General features: G+C 44.5%; 1 protein-coding gene across 1 annotated transcript in view; it reads right to left on the bottom strand.

Moving 5' to 3' along the window:
* Positions 1-679: 679 nt before the first annotated feature.
* NUP107 (nucleoporin 107) overlaps positions 680-21,570 on the bottom strand; it is a 161,048-nt gene continuing 140,157 nt past the window's right edge. Inside the window, exons 22-28 of the mRNA XM_077265241.1 lie at positions 20,516-20,628; positions 15,127-15,229; positions 14,005-14,165; positions 2,548-2,673; positions 2,312-2,425; positions 1,053-1,220; positions 680-869 (exon numbers count right to left, since the gene is read on the bottom strand). Coding sequence (XP_077121356.1) covers positions 762-869; positions 1,053-1,220; positions 2,312-2,425; positions 2,548-2,673; positions 14,005-14,165; positions 15,127-15,229; positions 20,516-20,628 — 893 coding nt within the window. The 3' untranslated portion in view covers positions 680-761. The remainder of the gene's footprint in view (positions 870-1,052; positions 1,221-2,311; positions 2,426-2,547; positions 2,674-14,004; positions 14,166-15,126; positions 15,230-20,515; positions 20,629-21,570) is intronic.

The raw sequence follows: 21,570 nt of genomic DNA, 5'->3' as shown, positions 1-21,570 counted from the left end.
ATTGGCTAAGTACTCCTATTTTTGGTAGGTTATACATATTTGTAAAATGTTTTTTAGTTTTATCTGATGTGGGTATCTGTTGGGATAAAGGGGGCAGTTTGCAAGTAAGGAATGACATTCTCAGAGCAGGAAAGAACCTTTAGTGGCAACCTGACAGCTGATGCATGATGCCCAATCCACGGCTGCACGTATCAGGCACCGGCTGTATGATGTCAGTCAGGTTTGTTGGACTCAAACGCTGTAGCATTTAAGAGGAAAACATTGTTTAATATCTGACTGGGGACCGAGCCACACGGGAGACTAGTTGGTCAGAGATGTCCCACAGCATTTAAGAGGAAAACATTGTTTAATATCTGACTGGGGACCGAGCCACATGGGAGACTAGTTGGTCAGAGATGTCCCTGGGGACGAATTCTGGAGTGACAGGTTTCTCGCTGCTTACAGGGCGGCCGGCTGGGAGAAGCCACTGGGGACCGACTTGTCCGACTAGTCTCACATGTGGCTCGGTCCTTGGCAAGCTATTAAAGAATGTTTTTATAATTTCAGAAACTAACATACTGTATATGGTTGTAAACATACAGCCAATACCTGATACATGCTGCCAGTTTCTCTTTAGGTTCATACCGGTGGAGCACAACTTTTGAGAAATCTGTATGTAGTGATAATTAGTACTACCAAGTACAAACACAAATTATCTTTATTATTACTCAATACAAAAAAATATAAACGTTTACAAGACCAGATAAATTTATCTAGTAACGTTAGGGTTGATTTTCGTAACCCAAAGGATCAAGCTGCAAGTCCAACAACATTAGAGATGATTCTCTTAGTTTCTGCAGGAGTTTCTTGAGTTCTGGCTTGGAGAACACCTGTAGACACATAGAAAAGATATATAAACACCCATATAAATAATCTTGACTACAGAATGGTGAAAATACATTACAAAATACCGTAATGTATTCAGACTTATTAAATATGAAAAGTAGATCTGTAAGGGTCAGACTCTAGAAGTTATGTGCATATCAACACATAGTCTATGATGGACAACTTACCTTATACAGCTTCTGAGTTTCAGATGAGATTACATCAGCCAGGCGGAGGCATTCTTGATATTGTTCAGTATTATGCAGCACTGTGTGCAGCAAGAAACACATCATGGGCAAACAAAGACTCCGTAGCAGATCCATCTGGTGTTTACGCTCAGGATCTTCTTCAGCATCCTAGGTTGGATTATAACATTTTATTATACACAATCAAGCAGATTTTTTTTTTTTTAAATCAATGCTCATACGCCCTGTTGTGTAATAAGCATCCGTAAACTTTCATACAGTTGTGTGAAAACGTGTTTTCCCCTTCCTGATTTAATATTCTTTTGCATGTTTGTCACACTTAAATGATTCAGATCATATGTTTGCGATTTGTGGATAATACCTCACTGTGGTTCACTGGAGTCCCAAAGCTTTAGAAATGGCTTTATAACCTTCTCCAGACTAAAAGATCTCAATTACTTTGCTCCTCATTTGTTCCAGAATTTCTTTGGATCACGGCATGATGTCTAACTTTTGAGGATCTTTTGGTCTACTTCACTTTGTCAGGCAGGTCCTAGTTAAGTGATTTCTTGATTGAGAACAAGTGTGGCAGTAATCAAGCCTGGGTGTGGCTAGGAAATTTGAACTTGGCTTCCCAAAGATGTGATAAACCACAGCTAATTTATGTTTTAGGTGGGGGTGCAATCACTTTCTCGCACAGTATTTTTTTTACCCTTAGTAATAAAGACCTTCATTTAAAAACTGCTTGTTGTGTTATTTTTGTCTAATATTTAAATTTGTTTGTTGATCTAAAACATTTAAGTGTGACAAACATGCAAAAGAAAAGGAAATCACGAAGGGGGCAAACATTTTTTCACATAACTGTGTATCTATTCTTTAGATCCCCTATCGTGTGGTCAAAACACTGATCATTTATCAGACTTTTCTAGGGTTACCTAGGTCATATTTCCTGCAGGGTTATTCTAATTATTCTTACATACTACAGGGTTATTCTAATGATAAGTGGGTAAAATTGCAATATGTTTGTAAAGAAAATATATAAATTTGCAATTTACTTATTAAAAGTGCTTGCGAAGCTTCGGCGCCCCTCTGATGCTGCAGAGGGAAAGCCAATCAGAAGCAAATACTCTTCACCCGACCAGATGAATCCCAGGAACACAAAGCTATCCTATTACTCCGTTTTCCCAACAACTAATTTTCATATGCTATTTTATTCCTAAATATTAGATATGCTCATACGGTGTTCTAGACAGCTGACTCACATCTCTTACATCCACCATCCAGCCTCCATCAATAAACAGCAAAACATTGTAAATTTTCTCTTTAACATCCAGTGTTAACACATCCAGATGATTCTTCCAAGTACTATACTCCATCTAGAAAAAAATATATAAAAGGTCTAGATTATAACGATGTTCAATCTGTACTGTGAATATGCATTTACCACGTCCAGCCTGTGTCTTCCCTACTGGACACATTTCACCTAAAAAATACTTGCCTCATACTTCTTTTCCTTGTGCTCATAAGCCACTTTCTCTGTGAAGGAAGCATGTTCAGCTAGTCCTGGTTTCTGAGGTGGAGAATTCATATGCTTGAACCACTCATTGAATGCTTCATGTGCCTCCTGTAGATAACAAACATGGTTAGACAAAGTACCTAATGCGCCCAGCAGTGAATTGATAGTGCCTGCCTGATTCCCTGAAAAACGGGGTTAAGAGAGGTGCCTCCGACATGGCCAATTATTGGAAAACCAAAAAAGAAACCCTTATGAAAAATTACTCTTATTTGTATTGTTAGATTAGCCTTAACGAGCTGAAAATAATAATAATCAGGACATCCGAGGGTCCAAGCCCACGCAGTACATTGCGCAGCCCACGCAGTACATTGCGCAGCCCACGCAGTACATTGCGCAGCCCACGTATATAGCAATGTGGGCATGATATCCCTGATAAAAAAAAAAAAAGAATTAAAATAAAAAATAGTTATATACTCACCTTCCGTTGGCGCCTGGATCCAGGAAGCGGTTACTGACGCTTGGGATCCACCGAAGCTCCGCCGAGCTGCTCGCGCCGGCCGCCATCTTGCGTTCCCAGGATGCATTGCGAAATTACCCAGATGACTTAGCGGTCTCGCGAGACTGCTAAGTCTTCTGGGTAATTTCGCAATGCACCGCCGGGAACGGAAGATGGCGGCCGGTGTGAGCGGCTCGGCGGACTACGGAGTGTGAGTATAGCAGGTTTTTTGTTTTTTTTAAAATTATTTTTAACATTACATTTTTTTACTATTGATGCCGCATAGGCAGCGTCAATAGTAAAAAATTGGGGACACACAGGGTTAATAGCGGCGGTTACGGAGTGCGTTACCCGCGGCATAACGTAGTCCGTCACCGCCGGCATTAACCCTGTGTGAGCGGCGACCGGAGGGGAGTATGTGGGCGCCGGGAGTAAGGAGAGGCCATTTTCTTCCGGACTGTGTGCGTCGCTGATTGGTCGTGGGCGTTTTACCACGACTAATCAGCGACTTGGATTCCATGACAGACAGAGGCCGCGACCAATGAATATCCGTGACAGACAGACAGTTGGAAGTGTCCCTTAGACAATTATATAGTAGATGCACCCCAAAGACCCTCACTGTAGTGGCAGTTATACAGGAAAATAAGCTAGTAACACCGCCAGCTTCTTCCGGAGGCGTAGGCCTGATATACATGGCCGCCTCATCCCCATCCTGGCAGGCATAGTCCTCCTCATCTGTATCCTGGCAGGCATAGTCCTCCTCATCCCTATCCTGGTATGCACAGTCCTCCTCATCCCTATCCTGGTATGCACGGCCCCCCTCATCCCTGTCCTGGTATGCACGGCCCCTCTCATCCCGATCCTAGTATGCATGGCCCCCCTCATCCCTATCCTGGTATGCATGGCCCCCCTCATCTCTATCCTGATATGCATGGCCCCCCATCAGAAAAACTTTAAAGAAAACAAATCATCTTACTATCGTCCATGCGCTCCCTCACAGAGTCCTGTTCCGATGCAAGCAGCTGATTTATGCTTGTGAGAAACGCATGGAAGTAATGTCATGCTTTGCCTACAAGCAGAGGACAGCTGCCAGAATACTCACTGCTCCCCACGCCTGGGACACTGGGCGTGTGGAGCAGTGAATATTCAGGCCGGGTTCACACTTTGCGGTGTGCTCTGCAGGTTTATCCCACAGCGGAATTGATAAATCTGCAGGGCAAAACCGCTGCGGTTATCCCTGCAGATTTATCGCGGTTTGTTCCGCGGTTTCCGCTGCGGGATTACTCCTGTACTATTGATGCTGCATATGCAGCAATATGCAGCATCAATAGTAATGATAAAAATAATAAAAATTGGTTATACTCACCCTCTGACGTTCGAATCTCCTCGGCGCTGCACTCGGCGGTCCGATTCCAAAGATGCTGTGCCGAGAAGGACCTTCGTGACGTCACGGTCATGTGACCGCGGAGTCATCACGGTCATGTGACCGCGACGTCACCACAGGTCCTGCTCGCACAGCAAGTGAGATCGGAAGGCCGCGGGCAGCGCTGTGAGGTGAGTATAGCATCATTTTTTATTTTAATTCTTTTTTTTAACACTATTTATGCTTCCCAGGGCCTGGAGGAGAGTCTCCTCTCCTCCACCCCGGGTAGCAACAGCGCATTATCCGCTTACTTCCCGCAACGTGGGCACAGCCCCATGCGGGAAGTAAGCGGTTCAATGCATTTTTATGGGTGCAGAATCGCAGCGATTCTGCACAAAAAAGTGACATGCTGCGGGTTTTAAACCGCTGCGTTTCTGCGCGGTTTTTCCCGCAGCATGTGCACTGCGGTTTGCGGTTTCCATAGGGTTTACATGTTAATATAAAGGCTATGGAAACTGCTGCGGACCCGCAGCATCAAAATCGCCACGGATCCGCGGTAAAAACCGCAAAGTGTGAACATGGCCTCACTGATTTTTAATAGTGGGCAAAGTATTAGCTGCAGCCGCCGGGCGTTCACGTGTCCCCGCTACTAAAAAGAATGAATATTCACTGCTCTCCACTCCCATAGGCATGGAGAGATGTGATTCATTCTCTTTAATAGCCGGCACACGTGATCACCCAGCAGCTGCAGCTGCCGGCGGCTGCTGCTCCTGTGAACGCTATAAAGATCAATGAATATTCACTGCTCTCCACTCCCAAGGGAATAGAGAAGTGAATATTAATTTCTCTTTAGCAGTGGGCACAGGAGTTAGCCACAGCAGCCGGCTCCTGCCTCCTGAGACCCGCTGCTCCACCACTGCCGCTCCCCCACCTCCCCATCCACAGACAGAGCAGGTACACGTGGACTATAAGATGCACCACTGCAGTATAAAGTGCGTCTTATAGTCCAAAAAATATGGTAACTAAGCCAGACATGATCTAGCATTGTAAGCACTTAATTTGGGTGTTGATGGTGGCTTGTTTAGGTATGTCCGGTGAGGGTCAGTTAACCCCTTCATGACCCAGCCTATTTTGGCATTAATGACCTGGCCGTTTTTTGCAATTCTGACCAGTGTCCCTTTATGAGGTAATAACTCAGGAACGCTTCAACGGATCCTAGCGATTCTGAGATTGTTTTTTCGTGACATATTGGGCTTCATGTTAGTGGTAAATTTAGGTCGATAATTTCTGAGTTTATTTGTGAAAAAAACGGAAATTTGGCAAAAATTTAGAAAATTTCGCAATTTTCACATTTTGAATTTTTATTCTGTTAAACCAGAGAGTTATGTGACACAAAATAGTTAATAAATAACATTTCCCACATGTCTACTTTACATCAGCACAATTTTGGAAACAATTTTTTTTTTTGCTAGGAAGTTATAAGGGTTAAAATTTGACCAGTGATTTCTCATTTTTACACCAAAATTTACAAAACCATTTTTTTTAGGGACCACCTCACATTTGAAGTCAGTTTGAGGGTTCTATATGGCTGAAAATACCCAAAAGTGACACCATTCTAACAACTGCACCCCTCAAGGTGCTCAAAACCACATTCAAGAAGTTTATTAACCCTTCAGGTGTTTCACAGCAGCAGAAGCAACATGGAAGTAAAAAATGAACATTTAACTTTTTAGTCACAAAAATGATCTTTTAGTGAAATTTTTTTTATTTTCCCAAGGGTAAAAGGAGAAACTGGACCACGAAGTTGTTGTCCAATTTGTCCTGAGTACGCTGATACCTCATATGTGGGGGTAAACCACTGTTTGGGCACATGGTAAGGCTCGGAAGGGAAGGAGCGCCATTTGACTTTTTGAATGAAAAATTATCTCCATCGCTAGCAGACACCATGTCACGTTTGGAGAGCCCCTGTGTGCCTAAACATTGGAACTCCCCCACAAGTGACCCCATTTTGGAAACTAGACCCCCCAAGGAACTTATCTAGAAGCATAGTGAGCACTTTAAACCCCCAGGTGCTTCACAAATTGATCAGTAAAAATGAAAAAGTACTTTTTTTTCACACAAAATTTCTTTTAGCCTCAATTTTTTCATTTTCACATGGGCAACAGGATAAAATGGATCCTAAAATTTGTTGGGCAATTTCTCCTGAGTACGCCGATACCTCATATGTGGGGGTAAACCACTGTTTGGGTGCACGGCAAGGCTCGGAAGGGGAGGCGTGCCATTTGACTTTTTGAATGGAAAATTAGCTCCAATCGTTAGCGGACACCATGTCGCGTTTGGAGAGCCCCTGTGTGCCTAAACATTGGAGCTCCCCTACAAGTGACCCCATTTTGGAAACTAGACCCCCGAAGGAACTTATCTAGAAGTGTGGTGAGCACTTTCAACCCCCAGGTGCTTCACAGAAGTTTATAACGCAGAGCCGTGAAAATAAAAAATAATTTTTCTTTCCTCAAAAATGATTTTTAGCCCAGAATTTTTTATTTTCCCAAGGGTAATAGCAGAAATTGGACCCCAAATGTTGTTGTCCAGTTTGTCCTGAGTAAGCTGATACCCCATTTGTGGGGGTAAACCACTGTTTGGGCACATGCCGGGGCTCGGAAGGGAAGTAGTGACGTTTTGGAATGCAGACTTTGATGGAATGGTCTGCGGGCGTCACATTGCATTTGCAGAGCCCCTGATGTGCCTAAACAGTAGAAACACCCCACAAGTGACCCCATTTTGGAAACTAGACCCCCCCAAGGAACTTATCTAGATGTGTGATGAGCACGTTCAACCCCCAAGTGCTTCACAGAAGTTTACAATGCAGAGCCGTGAAAATAAAAAATCATTTTTCTTTCCTCAAAAAATATGTTTTAGCAAGCAATTTTTTATTTTCACAAGGGTAACAGGAGAAATTGGGCCCCAATATTTGTTGCCCAGTTTGTTGTGAGTGTGCTGGTACCCCATATGTGGGGGTAAACCACTGTTTGGGCGCACGTCAGGGCTCGGAAGGGAAGTAGTGACATTTGAAATGCAGACTTTGATGGAATGGTCTGCGGGCATCACGTTGCATTTGCAGAGCCCCTGATGTGCCTAAACAGTAGAAACACCCCACAAGTGACCCCATTTTGGAAACTAGACCCCCGAAGGAACTTATCTAGAAGTGTGGTGAGCACTTTCAACCCCCAAGTGCTTCACAGAAGTTTATAACGCAGAGCCGTGAAAATAAAAAATAATTGTTCTTTCCTCAAAAATTATGTTTTAGCAAGTAATTTTTTATTTTTCACGAAAAAAAAGAGAGAAAGGAGGCTGCACTCACCGATCTTCTTATGCAGGTAAGTTTATTGAACGGTTTCTTCACGGCATCGGGGGTGAATGTGTACAGGGAAATGTGCAGGCAGAACGACGGCCGTTTCGCACCTGTCCGGTGCTTCAACGGGTTCAATGTGTGGGCAGGACGTGACGCTTTAAGAAGTGCACGGTGAAGAGTCACTCCCCGCAGCCTCACTCCTCCCTCACATGGTACAAAATATAAAAACAATTAAAAACAATGTTTACAGTAAGCAACCTTATGCATACGAACAAATAGAAAATACATTATTTCACTGACAATAAAAAAGAAGAAAATCCACAAGTTTAAAGTCCCATTATCCTATCTTCATGCGGAACTCGCTATGCCGAATACATGGAAAGCAAATGTTACCGCAAGACCTGGATTATTATGCTATTTTATATCTGGTAACTATCATTAACTATTATACATATATTATGCTAGCTAAACATGATATAATGCCTGATCGAATAAAGCTAAGACACCTCTAATATCTTTATAGAAAGATAGACATATCCACCTTATCATTCAGGCCTGCAGGGCCTACAGCCCCTGTCCTCATAATCCATGTCGCTTCTTGTCTCAATAGCATATTATGATGATCACCACCTCGACTGGGGAATTTTACCTGTTCTATCCCGGCGAAAGTCATAGTATCAGGGTCGCCATTATGTACCTCTCGTATATGGCTAATTAGCCGTGGTACTCCCTTCCCTGTCCTGATAGATCTGTAGTGTTCACTAAAGCGAATATAAAGGCATCTGATAGTTTTGCCTATATAAAATCTTCCACATGGGCATAGAACAATGTAGACAACATTTTTAGTTTGACATGCAATGGGGACTCCGGCAGCATGCACGTTCGCGAATTTATATCTGGGACATTTCGAAGAGATATATTTATATTCTACCAGAAATAGCCTCATGAAACACATTAGGCTATATTTACGTTATGTCGACGACATGTTTATAGTATGGGATGGGTCTCAACAAGATTTTGAAGAATTTGTCACCCAACTGAATGACAACACAATGGGTATGGCTTTCACTTCCGTGTTTGGCGGGTCACATTTAGACTTCTTAGATGTAGCCATAGATGTAGTAGATGGAGATATCCACACTTCACTGTACCGGAAAACGATAGCCACTAATGCACTCATGCACTTTGACAGCTATCACCCCAATCATACTAAACGCGCACTACCATATGGACAGATAGTTAGAACTAAGAGGGCCAACAATACGCAAGAAGGGCTAGTCCAACAACTAGGTGAATTAGAGCAGAGATTAAAATATAGGGGGTATCCCACACAGATATGGCAGGGCGCGCAGGATAAAATGAAGGAGACAACGAAGAAAATTGATAGCAGATCAGGTTCCGCAGATAGGAGATTCACATTCTGCTTCCAATATGGTCCTATGGACCAGCAGATTAGATCTGCAATCAGAAACAACTGGCATTTGCTTGATGGGGACAGAGAGTTATCTGAGATGGTTGCAAAAGGTCCTTTGATCTCCAATAGGAGTACCACCAGAATTAGAGATATTCTGGTACGTAATCGGATTACAGACAAAAAACGAGGACACTGGTTAGAGCGTAATACTCCCATAGGCAATTACCGGTGCGGGCACTGCTCTTACTGTAGACATCATGTCACGGGCAAGATTTTACAATGTGGTCCGATCGTACATAAAGTAAGTCAACTTATTACATGTCAAACTAAAAATGTTGTCTACATTGTTCTATGCCCATGTGGAAGATTTTATATAGGCAAAACTATCAGATGCCTTTATATTCGCTTTAGTGAACACTACAGATCTATCAGGACAGGGAAGGGAGTACCACGGCTAATTAGCCATATACGAGAGGTACATAATGGCGACCCTGATACTATGACTTTCGCCGGGATAGAACAGGTAAAATTCCCCAGTCGAGGTGGTGATCATCATAATATGCTATTGAGACAAGAAGCGACATGGATTATGAGGACAGGGGCTGTAGGCCCTGCAGGCCTGAATGATAAGGTGGATATGTCTATCTTTCTATAAAGATATTAGAGGTGTCTTAGCTTTATTCGATCAGGCATTATATCATGTTTAGCTAGCATAATATATGTATAATAGTTAATGATAGTTACCAGATATAAAAATAGCATAATAATCCAGGTCTTGCGGTAACATTTGCTTTCCATGTATTCGGCATAGCGAGTTCCGCATGAAGATAGGATAATGGGACTTTAAACTTGTGGATTTTCTTCTTTTTTATTGTCAGTGAAATAATGTATTTTCTATTTGTTCGTATGCATAAGGTTGCTTATTGTAAACATTGTTTTTAATTGTTTTTATATTTTGTACCATGTGAGGGAGGAGTGAGGCTGCGGGGAGTGACTCTTCACCGTGCACTTCTTAAAGCGTCACGTCCTGCCCACACATTGAACCCGTTGAAGCACCGGACAGGTGCGAAACGGCCGTCGTTCTGCCTGCACATTTCCCTGTACACATTCACCCCCGATGCCGTGAAGAAACCGTTCAATAAACTTACCTGCATAAGAAGATCGGTGAGTGCAGCCTCCTTTCTCTCTTTTTTTCGTGCATCACATTGGAATTTTCTGAGGCTATCAGCACCCGACATCTGAGGACCAGCTGTGGCCGATCAGTTCCCATGCTTAAGCTGACACGGTACGATAGTGCGGGCAACTGTCTTTTTCTCTAATTTTTTATTTTTGCAAGGGTAACAGGAGAAATTGGACCCCAACAGTTGTTGCCCAGTTTGTCCTGAGTACGCTGGTACCCCAAATGTGGGGGTAAACCACTGTTTGGGCGCACGTCGGGGCTTGGAAGGGAGGGAGCACCATTTGACTTTTTGAACGCAAGATTGGCTGGAATCAATGGTGGCGCCATGTTGCGTTTGGAGACCCCTGATGTGCCTAAACAGTGGAAACCCCTCAATTCTAACTTCAACACTAACCCCAACACACCCCTAATCCTAATCCCAACTGTAGCCATAACCCTAATCACAACCCTAACCCCAACACACCCCTAACCACAACCCTAACCCCAACCCTAATCCTAACCCTAATCCCAACCCCAACCCTAATCCTAACCCTAATCCCAACCCTAACCCCAACCCTAACCACAACCGTAACCCCAACACAACCCTAACCCTATCCGTAACCCTAACCACAAGCCTAATCTTAACCCTATTTCCAACCCTAGCCCTAATTCCAACCCTAACTCTAATTCCAACCCTAACCCTAAGGCTATGTGCCCACGTTGCGGATTCGTGTGAGATTTTTCCGCCCGATTTTTGAAAAATCTGCAGGTAAAAGGCACTGCGTTTTACCTGCGGATTTACAGCAGATTTCCAGTGTTTTTTTGTGCGGATTTCACCTGCGGATTCCTATTGAGGAACAGGCGTAAAACGCTGCGGAATCCGCACAAAGAATTGACATGCTGCGGAAAATACAACGCAGCGTTTCTGCACGGAATTTTCCGCACCATGGGCACAGCGGATTTGGTTTTCCATAGGTGTACATGGTACTGTAAACCTGATGGAAAACTGCTACGAATTCGCAGCGGCCAATCCGCTGCGGATCCGCGGCCAATCCGCTGCGGATCCGCGGCCAATCCGCTGCGGATCCGCGGCCAAATTCGCACTGTGTGCACATGCCATAACCCTAACCCTACCCCTAACCCTACCCGTAACCCTAACCCTACCCCTAGTTCTAACCCTAGTTCTAACCCTAACCCTAGTGGAAAAAGAAAAAAAAATATTTTCTTTATTTTAGTATTGTCCCTACCTATAGGGGTGATAAAGGGGGGGGGGTTATTTATTATTTTTTTTATTTTGATCGCTGTGATAGAACCTACCACAGCGATCAAAATGTACTTGTAATGAATCTGCCGGCCGATTCGGCGGGCGCACTGAGCATGCGCCCGCCATTTTGGAAGATGGCGGCGCCCATGGAGAAGACGGACCGACACCGGGAGCCTCAGTAAGTATAAGGGGGGGGAGATCGGGGCACGGGGGGCATCGGAGCACGGGGGGGTGACATAGGAGCAAGGGGGGAACGGACAGGAGGACGGGGGAGCGGAGCACAGGACGGAGGGGACTACGGGACAGATTGGTGGCTTGGGGGGGGGTCACTTCAGTATTTCCAGCCATGGCCGATGATATTGCAGCATCGGCCATGGCTGGATTGTAATATTTCACCAGTTTTTTAGGTGAAATATTACAAATCGCTCTGATTGGCAGTTTCACTTTCAACAGCCAATCAGAGCGATCGTAGCCACGGGGGGGTGAAGCCACCCCCCCTGGGCTGAAGTACCACTCCCCCTCTCCCTGCAGATCGGGTAAAATAGGAGTTAACCCTTTCACCCGATCTGCAGGGACGCGATCATTCCATGACGCCACAGGCGTCATGGGTCGGATTGGCACCGACTTTCATGACGCCTACGTGGCGTCAAAGGTCGGGAAGGGGTTAAAGATAGCCAACACTTAGCGGGGGTGCCGTGTCAAGTCCCTAGAGTGCTAACCTCCGCTTTCAAGAAAATGTTACTAAGGTTAAGACATTATCTATTCCCTTAGAAATTTCTTTGTATTTTTTATTTATTATCTCACGATACTCACCTGACTTCATACTTCTGTATGGCCCTTGGATGTTCCGATTATTATTATTAGGTCCTTAATGGTATTTTAATACTACAAATAAAAGTTATTTTTTATATTTTTTTTTTTTTTGGTTTTCTGCTTGATAGACCCTTCAATATATTGCCTAGGTTTTGTGTTAGATGGGCAACTATCATCAAGACACAAACGCTTTTCAAATTGTATTGTCAAGTCTTTTTAATAAGACAAGAACACAGTCAACCACGATTTTGAGTGTCTCTGACAAGATGGACACTGCCACAAAGGAGCTCAAATAGAGTCCATTCAATTCAGTTTTTCATTGTAATGAATGAGTTCGTTAGAAATCCGTCTAAATCCTGCTTTTAACGCCTTCATCCGCAAGCCTGTTTTTACCTTCATGACCAGACAACATTCTTACAATTCCAGGTAATAGATCTGTAAGGCCTCTTTCACACTTCAGTCTTTTGGTGTCAGTTTGATACCGCCATTTTCGTCATTTTTTTTTGGCGGATCCGCTATTTTCCCATAGACTTGCATTAGCGACGGATTGTGGCGGATGGTCGTCCGTTCCATCCGACATGTGACAGATCCGTCAAGATTTGGCGGACGTCATCTAGACATTGATGGACATTATAACGTTTGTCTGCGCCGAAATGGCGGTTCGCGACGGATCCGTCGCGTCCGCCATTCCATAGTATGGCGGCCTATGGGCGACGGATCCGTCGCGAACATTATTTCGGCGGATCCGTCGCCCCAATCCGTTATTCCAAATGCGCATGCTCCAAAAAGTAGATACTTTTCCCAGACAACCCCCAAGTAACGGATCCGTCAAAAAAACGGATCAGTTAGAACTGTTTTCTCAACAATTGTGACGGAACAGTCGATCCGTCACTATGTCGGAGCAGACTGACGCCAAACAACTGAAGTGTGAAAGAAGCCTAACCGTTCAACAGATGCCACGGATTCTGAGACCGTTTTTGGGGGCCTGAAGGGGATAAGGGATTCAGATAGAGCCCATTAACAACTGCTGAATGCAGTAATTACATAGCTTTAAATTATACTACACCTCCATAACTTTTAATCTCTCAAAATTAGCTGATAGCATCAAGGCATGAAAAAACTAACTCCCTTGGGCATTCTATCTAAACATTTGTTGTATTGTCAAAAGAAAATGTAATTTAAAATATCAAACACACACGGCTGATTGTATGGCTATTGTACTTATTTCTACAAGTTAAGAGGATTACTCATCAACTATTTTCACTTGCAGCTTTTTAAAAAGGCCACCATGACCTAAACAATCTAGTCAAACTATAGTTTTAGGGTCTATTCACAAACTGCAGTTAAACCATGGTTACTACTTCAGTTGTGATGAAATTATGGGAAAAAATTATGCACATAGCAGCAAAAACTCATTTACAGCACAATGGACGAACACACTTGGAGCACCTAAATTTCGTTTTTGCAGCTACTGGCTGACACTGGGCTGAGGGATGGAGCAGTACCATGGATAACATACAAGTAAACCAACTTTATTAGTCCACAAATAATACCTAATCATAAGATAACTCATTTTCTCACCAAGTAGGCCCTTATGCACAAATGCTCCCGGATAGCATTGTCATCCTCTGCTGGCAGAGCACTGTCCATCCCCTGCTCCTCCCATTGAGAGTAAATCTCGGCTATTGAATCCTGTGAAATTTTACCAAATACCGCTTTTGCAGCTTCATGCTTCTTGGAAGCTAAAATAAGGTTGGGAGAAAAAAAAAAAAAACGTAGCTTTGAAACAGAGACTAATTCAGAAACTAAAAACAATATCTTACCAAACCGACAGTGTAGTTGACAACTAGAAATTATTCTAAGTAGAAATTTTATTTTGCACGCTAAGAATGGTTTTCCTATTCAGAAAAAAAGTAGTAACTCTTCTACACCATATACTGTATTTTCGGGTAGTGAGGGACTCCCTTATTAGATTTATCCGGGCCATGTGTAAAAACCAAGTCAAGTGCGTCACATCCATTTGGATGTCAGACAAAACCCAATTCAATGGGACCAGTCGACCATCCAATGCGTGTCAGATGTTTGGCTTGTATTACCTCGACAGGTGCCAAGAGAGAAAAAGGAAAATTAAAGAGGTCTTCTCATTTATTCTCAAGGGAAATAAGCAGTCTTTCCAAATGCAAGGTCTTATTTTCTTTTCTCCATTGAAAACATTGATGCAGAATAAGCATACGGTAAATATGTAATTAGTAGAAGCTGCTGAGCCCAGTGATTGGCTGCAGTGGTCTGTGTACTGTATTTGCAAGGTCACTGCTGCAGCTTGTGAATTATTACCAGGAATAGCAGCAGAGTAGCATTGCTAGATCACGGGAGGGCGAGTATTGCTGTACTTGTTATTTTCCACATCTGCAAGCCTGTGGGCTGAAGAAAGTGGAAAGGGAGAAACTTATATGAGTCAGCCCCACAACTTGGAAACCAGCATCAACATGCTGTACAGATGGCCCTATTGGCTGTCACTGTAAAGCTTCCTGCATCAGTCTTTTATACCAGAAACCAAGAGAAAAGGAATACAAACCAATGTTATTATGAGCATGCGCTCATTGCTTCTGCAGGGAGACGCATTTGACACAAGGTGAAAGTAACGTACATTTTTGTTACAGCTGGAAGCAATATCACACAATTTGTAAAAAAAAGTAAGCTTACCCAGAAATGTCCGCATGATGGCATTGCTTTGTTTTAGAGCTTCAGCCCTTTGGGCAGGATCGAACACCAGCCAGTCAATCACATCAATTTTTTCTCTGTCCTCCTATTTACAAAAGGGTTGACTCAGATATTTTGAACATAGACAAATATTATACAGTGGGTACAGAAAGTATTCAGGCCCTTTAAATTTTTCACTCTGTTTCATTGCAGCCATTTGGTAAATTTAAAAAAAGTCATTTTTTTTCTCATTAATGTACTCTCTGCAGCCCATCTTGACTGAAAAAAAAACAAAACAGAAATGTAGACATTTTTTCAACTTTATTAAAAAAGAAAAACTGAAATATCACATGGTCATAAGTATTCAGACCCTTTGCTCAGTATTGATTAGAAGCACCCTTTGAGCTAGTACAGCAATGAGTCTTCTTGCAACAAGTTTTTCACACCTGGATTTGGGGATCCTCTGCCATTGTTCCTTGCAGATCCTCTCCAGTTTCGTCAGGTTGGATGGTGAACGTTGGTGGACAGCCATTTTCATGTCTCTCCAGAGATGCTCAATTGGGTTTAGGTCAGGGCTCTGGCTGGGCCAGTCAAGAATGGTCAGAGTTGCTCTGAAACCACTTCTTTGTTATTTTAGTTGTGCTTAGGGTCATTGTCTTGTTGGAAGTGAACCTTCGGCCAAGTCTGAGGTCCAGAGCACTCTGGAAGAAGCTTCCATCCAGGATATCTCTGTACTTGGCTGCATTCATGTTTCCTTCAATGACAACAAGTCATCATGTCCCTGCAGCTGAAAAGCACCCCCATAGCATGATGCTGCCACCACGTTTCACTGTTGGGATTGTATTGGGCAGGTGGATAAGCAGTGCCTGGTTTTCTCCACACATACAGCTTAGAATTATCACCAAAAAGTTCTATTTTTGTCTCATCAGACCAGAGAATCTTATTTCTCAGTCTGGGAGTCCTTCATGTATTTTTTTTAGCAAACTCTATGCGGGCTTTCATATGTCTTGCACTGAGGAGAGGCTTCTGTCTGGCCATTCTGCCATAAAGGCCCGACTGGTGGAGGGCTGCAGTGATAGTTGACTTTGTGGAACTTTCTCCCATCTCCCTACTCCATCCCTGGAGCTTAGCCACAATGATCTTGGGGTGGTTCTTTACCCCTCTCAAAGGCTTTTTTTTACCATGAAAATACGGGAATAATGGCTCCTTCCCTGTTCGCTCGCTGGAACTAGGGAAATTGTTCGAGGCCACCATGACATCATCTAAGTTTGAGCCTCCCAAGATGAAAGGGAGGTGACTCTCAAGACCCTGGGGGGGGGGGGGGGGGGGGGGGGGGCTTCGAATTCTATTATAAGGCCCTCCAGAATGACATTTGTTATTTATTATTTATTTTTTGATATAGCGCTAACATTCCGCAGCGCACATCATCGTTGCTGTTCCCTTTGGGGCTCACAATCTAAATTCCCTATCAGTATGTCTTTGGAATGTGGGAGGAAACCGGAGAACCCGGAGGAAACCCACGCAAACACGGAGAGAACATACAAACTCTTTGCAGATGTTGTCCTTAGTGGGGCTTGAACCCCAACTGCAAGGCTGCTGTGCTATCCACTGCGCCACTGTGCTGCCCATTTATGACCCAGGAGCTGTTGGAAATATCCTGCCAATTGTGAACAAATCTCAAAAGCCTCCCCCCACCGGATCGGAGTCATTTTTCTTGCTGTGGCTGCTGGGGGACAAGAATATTCTTGGATTTCCCCTTGGCATAGCTCCATCTTCCAGTTTTTCCTTTACCCTTGGACTGGGAAGGCTGAGACTGGGAGGGCCGAAAAAAAACCGCTTCCTAGGAGGTCTCTGTTCAGGAAGGGCCTTCCTGATGGCCTGAATACATACTCTCCTTTAAAGGGGATGGAGCACAGTTTTATTTTTGAAGTTACATCTCCACTCCACATTTTAAGCCAGAGAGCTCTTCTAGCCGAGTTAGTCTGGACCAAAGATCTAGCGGCAACATGGATTGACTCCATAGAGGAGTCTGCGAGAAACCCAGTCGCCTTCTGGAGAATGGGCAGAGAGTCAAAAACATCATCTCTCGGAGTTCCCTGGGAGATATAGTTTTCCAACTCTTCTATCCAATGAACAAGAGACCTGGCTACACAGGTAGATGCTATATTAGACCTGAGAGCAGAAGTGGAGGTCTCCCAGGACTTTTTGATTTTTCTATCCATGGGATCTTTTAATTGGGAGGAGTCTTCAAACGGTAAGGCGGTCTTTTTCGTCACTCTTGCCACCTGAACATCTACCTTGGGGATACCCCATTTGATTAGATCTTCATCAAGAGGGAACCTGTGTTTGAAGTCTGAGGGTGTGGTCAGCCGCTTCTCTGCGCCTGCATGCACCCGCGAGATCTTGGGCCGCGCGTGCACGCAGGTGCAGTAAACAAGACATCAAGTGATGTCAGTTGTCGGGCAGCGCGAACTGCGCATGCCCAAGGCAGAATATGACCGCGCAGGCACCTGGACAACTGAATAACGCCGCGGAGGTGGCGCCCTTCTCGCAGAGTGACAGCAGGGAGGCATTTGGATGAGGGGGGAAAGACCTGCCTCCCTGGCGATTTCACAGGTATGAGGGACCAAATTCAAAAGTGATTATTTCTGCAGTGCAACGAACAATAACTAAAAGAGCCACCTTGTCAGAATGCAGCATTAGTGCTGCACAAGATGGCTCTTTTAGTTACAAACGCCTGGGGGGGGGGGGGGGGGAGGAGGGGTGCTAGGTTCCCTTTAACTAATAAACGTATCTCCTCAATTAGCAAGGGATGTTCGGCTCTGACCACCTTGTCCGTACAGGATTGGTATAACTTTTTCTCCCATTTCAAGGGTAGCTTCTCGTTACAGAAGCCGCATTTGCGTCTATATGAAGTTTTATGGGTAGACTTGTCTCCCTGAAAAATAGAGGGAGATAAGTATAAGAAGGAGGTCCTAAAGACCCATAACCTTAGATGGGACCTATCCCTGCCACACTTACTGGGGCTTGGGGAGCGCTGGGCTCTGCAGGTGCAGGGCAGGATGTACTCTCCATGCTGGGATCAGTCTTACCTGAGAGATGTCTTCTGGCAGCTTTATATAGAAAATAAATGCTGCCCTAGCACTGACAATCTGCCTTCCCCTCCCCCTCCGCAGTCCCAAGCAGGCGTACAGCATGCTTTGCACACAGTTCGGCGCTCCCAGGCATCCCGGAATTGTGAGCGTTCCCAGCAGGAACACAAGACCCGGAAGTGATGCGCCACAGAACGACGCGACTTCCGGGTCACCAGCACGCACAGGAGGGGGAGACGCCAGAGAGATCAGGGAGGCCTCTGGGAATGGGATCACTGGTCTTATTTACCCCCGCAAGGGGACACAGGTGGACCAGGAGAGCGGTCCCAGAATCCAGAGGTGACGGGAGCAGAAAGGAGGAGGAAGGCCAGGCCCCGACCACCACTGCACGGCAACATAAAATATGACAGGTAATACTGCCGAAGCCAGCCATGCAGCGTACCAGGAACCCCACCATGCCCCATGGGGGACAGGAAAGACACTGGTTAATGGGAGGTGGGAGGGGTTTTAACCTCTTGTGCTTCCTGTCCCCCATTAGGGTATGGAGACAACCTCCTATGCTGTCGTGGAAGGCAACTAGAGAAATTAACTTTTTTGAATTTACCAAATGGCTGCAATGAAACAAAGAGTGAAAAATTTAAAGGGGTCTGAATACTTTCCATACCCACTGTATATAACAAAAACGTGGAAACATATCAATATTACTTGGTTTGTTACCATGTGGTCAATTGCTGGTCTGTATTCCATAAAGTCTAGTTTTACTGTACAATTGGTTTTGAGCAATTGTAGTAATGTTTGAGATTTTAAAAGGGTTATTAGGATTTCGGATGAAAGTTTGCTGTCTGTGTGACTGCAGAGTTGTTAATTCTTACAGTGTACACACCGCACACTGTCACTAGTCTCTGGTGTCATGGCCTACACAGGGTGGCCAGAAGTATGAGATTTGCATAGATGCGATCATGTGCCGAATAGATGTGCTCGGCCTTGCCTAATACAAGGAAATTGGAGCGAGGCCACACATGTCTAGTCTGATGTACCAAATCATATACCTGCGTTCATATCACCGGCCGCTTTCGCCACCAATACCGAAGAATACTGCCAGCGCGGTGCGGATTCAAAAGTCTGTAGTAACCGAGTTTCACCACAAGACCGGACAATCCTTTGATGATATACACATGCATTTGCCTTCATGTCAAGTGTTCAAACAGATAAAGGATTATTGCCCAAAACAAGTTACCCTTATCCATGGGAGCTTACTGATCACAAAGCATGCAAGGCTTCTTCTCCATTTATAATCTTTGAGACTGACGAGTGTAGTGCTTGGCTAGTCTCAGACAATGAGGCCACACATGCACTCCTGCTGTGTCACCCCATTCTTGGAGTACCAAAGCACTGAATCAGAATCACTGTCATCAGTCAGACCCCCAGCATTTAATATTTTATTGTCTATTTCATGGCAAAGAGATAACCTGTTGTTGTTATGTCCTTCAACCTCTTCACGACATATGACGTACATTTACATCTTATGTAGTGTCCCTGCCTTTGATGAGGGCACGCATGCAGAGCCTACATCTTTCCCGGAATATGACAGATAATTTAACCAGCCATCATGTGCCTTTAACAGTCATTGCACACTCCCAACAGCATGTCCATAACATGATTGCCGGGCACCAATGTGTTGTCATGCCAGCGAGTGGTTTGGATCCCTGTGCCTGTCATTACAATCCTCCTGTGATTTTTGCTACACATAGGAGTGCTGAAGCCCTGCAATGAACAGCACAGGCGAGCAGATGATCGCAGCTTCAAGGCCCCTAAGGGGACTATTATAATACAGCTCAGGGCGCAAAAATTAAGCCTTCACACAGCCCCATATTTAGAAAAATGACAAAAGTTATGGGTCTCAGGAAATGGCAACTAACGCAAACTAGTTTTCACACAAATTTGATTTTTTTTCACCTCTTAAGTAAAAAAATAAAAAACCTATTCATGTTTGCTCTCTGTGTACTCGTACTGACCTAAAGAATCATATTGCCAGGTCAGCATTACCATATAGTGAACATGATAAATTAAAGAAACAAAAACAAAGCCCTCATATGGCTATATTGATGGAAAAATTTAAAAGTTATGGCTCTTGGAAGAAAGGGAGAAAAAACAAACAAAAACAGAAAATCACCGGGGCAATACTAAGCAAATCCTGAAAACATGACGTGTTGGTGGGTGTTGAGGACTGGCGTTGGGAAACACTGGTTTAAGTGATAGCTTCTTCAAGATAATAGGAGTAGAATGGCTTATAATTTTACCTCGCTTGTGCCCGCATCCAGCGCCGGTGTAAAGTCATGATGAGCAAATTCACCTCCATCTTTTCTTCGTATGTTTTCGACCACTCTCTTTGTAATTGTTGCAACATCCAAACCTGTAAATAAACAAGTGACATTTGCCACAAAAGAGAGCAGATTCAAGTTTTCTATACCAGAGGTCCCCAACCTTTTTTGCACCAGGGACCGGCTTTAAGCAAGACCAGTTTTCCATGGCCCGGTGGGGGTGGGGCAGGGGCGGGGCTTTGGTCATATGGGGGTGGGGTTATGGAGGGATGGAGCTTAGTGCATACTTATCATATAATTATGACATTTATAATGAGAATGTGATTCAACTTACCATAGGTTCAGAATGAGTGGGAGCACCATGCTTGTTTCCCTGGTGCTCTGCACCATTATTGCCCCATAGCTGTGCCATACAGTGCTCTGCACCATTATTGCCCCATAGCTGTGCCATACAGTGCTCTGCACCATTATTGCCCCATAGCTGTGCCATATAGTGCTCTGCACCGTTCATTATTGCTCCATAGCTGTGCCATATAGTGCTCTGCACCATTATTGCCCCATAGCTGTGCCATATAGTGCTCTGCACCATTATTGCCCCATAGCTGTGCCATATAGTGCTCTGCACCATTATTGCCCCATAGCTGTGCCATATAGTGCTCTGCACCATTATTGCCCCATAGCTGTGCCATACAGTGCTCTGCACCATTATTGCCCCATAGCTGTGCCATATAGTGCTCTGCACCGTTCATTATTGCCCCATAGCTGTGCTGCTGCTGCTGCAATAAAAATAATAAAACACATACTCACCTGTCTTGCTTGCAGCTCCTCGGCGCCATCTTTCCGGCGTCTCTCTGCACTGACTGATCAGGCAGAGGGCGGCGCGCACACTATATGCGTCATCGCGCCCTCTGCCTGCACAGTCAGTGAGGAGAGAGAGACGCCGGAAAGATGGAGACAGCGCCCGGCGTGTGGGAACGAGGAGAGGTGAATATGACATACTTACCTGCTCCCGGCGTCCCGCTCCTTCCCCCTGC

Source organism: Ranitomeya variabilis, chromosome 5, assembly GCF_051348905.1.
Source record: "Ranitomeya variabilis isolate aRanVar5 chromosome 5, aRanVar5.hap1, whole genome shotgun sequence".
NCBI lineage: Eukaryota > Metazoa > Chordata > Amphibia > Anura > Dendrobatidae > Ranitomeya > Ranitomeya variabilis.
The sequence above is the reverse complement of the archived record's forward strand: the minus strand, read 5'-3'. Positions and strand labels throughout refer to the sequence as shown.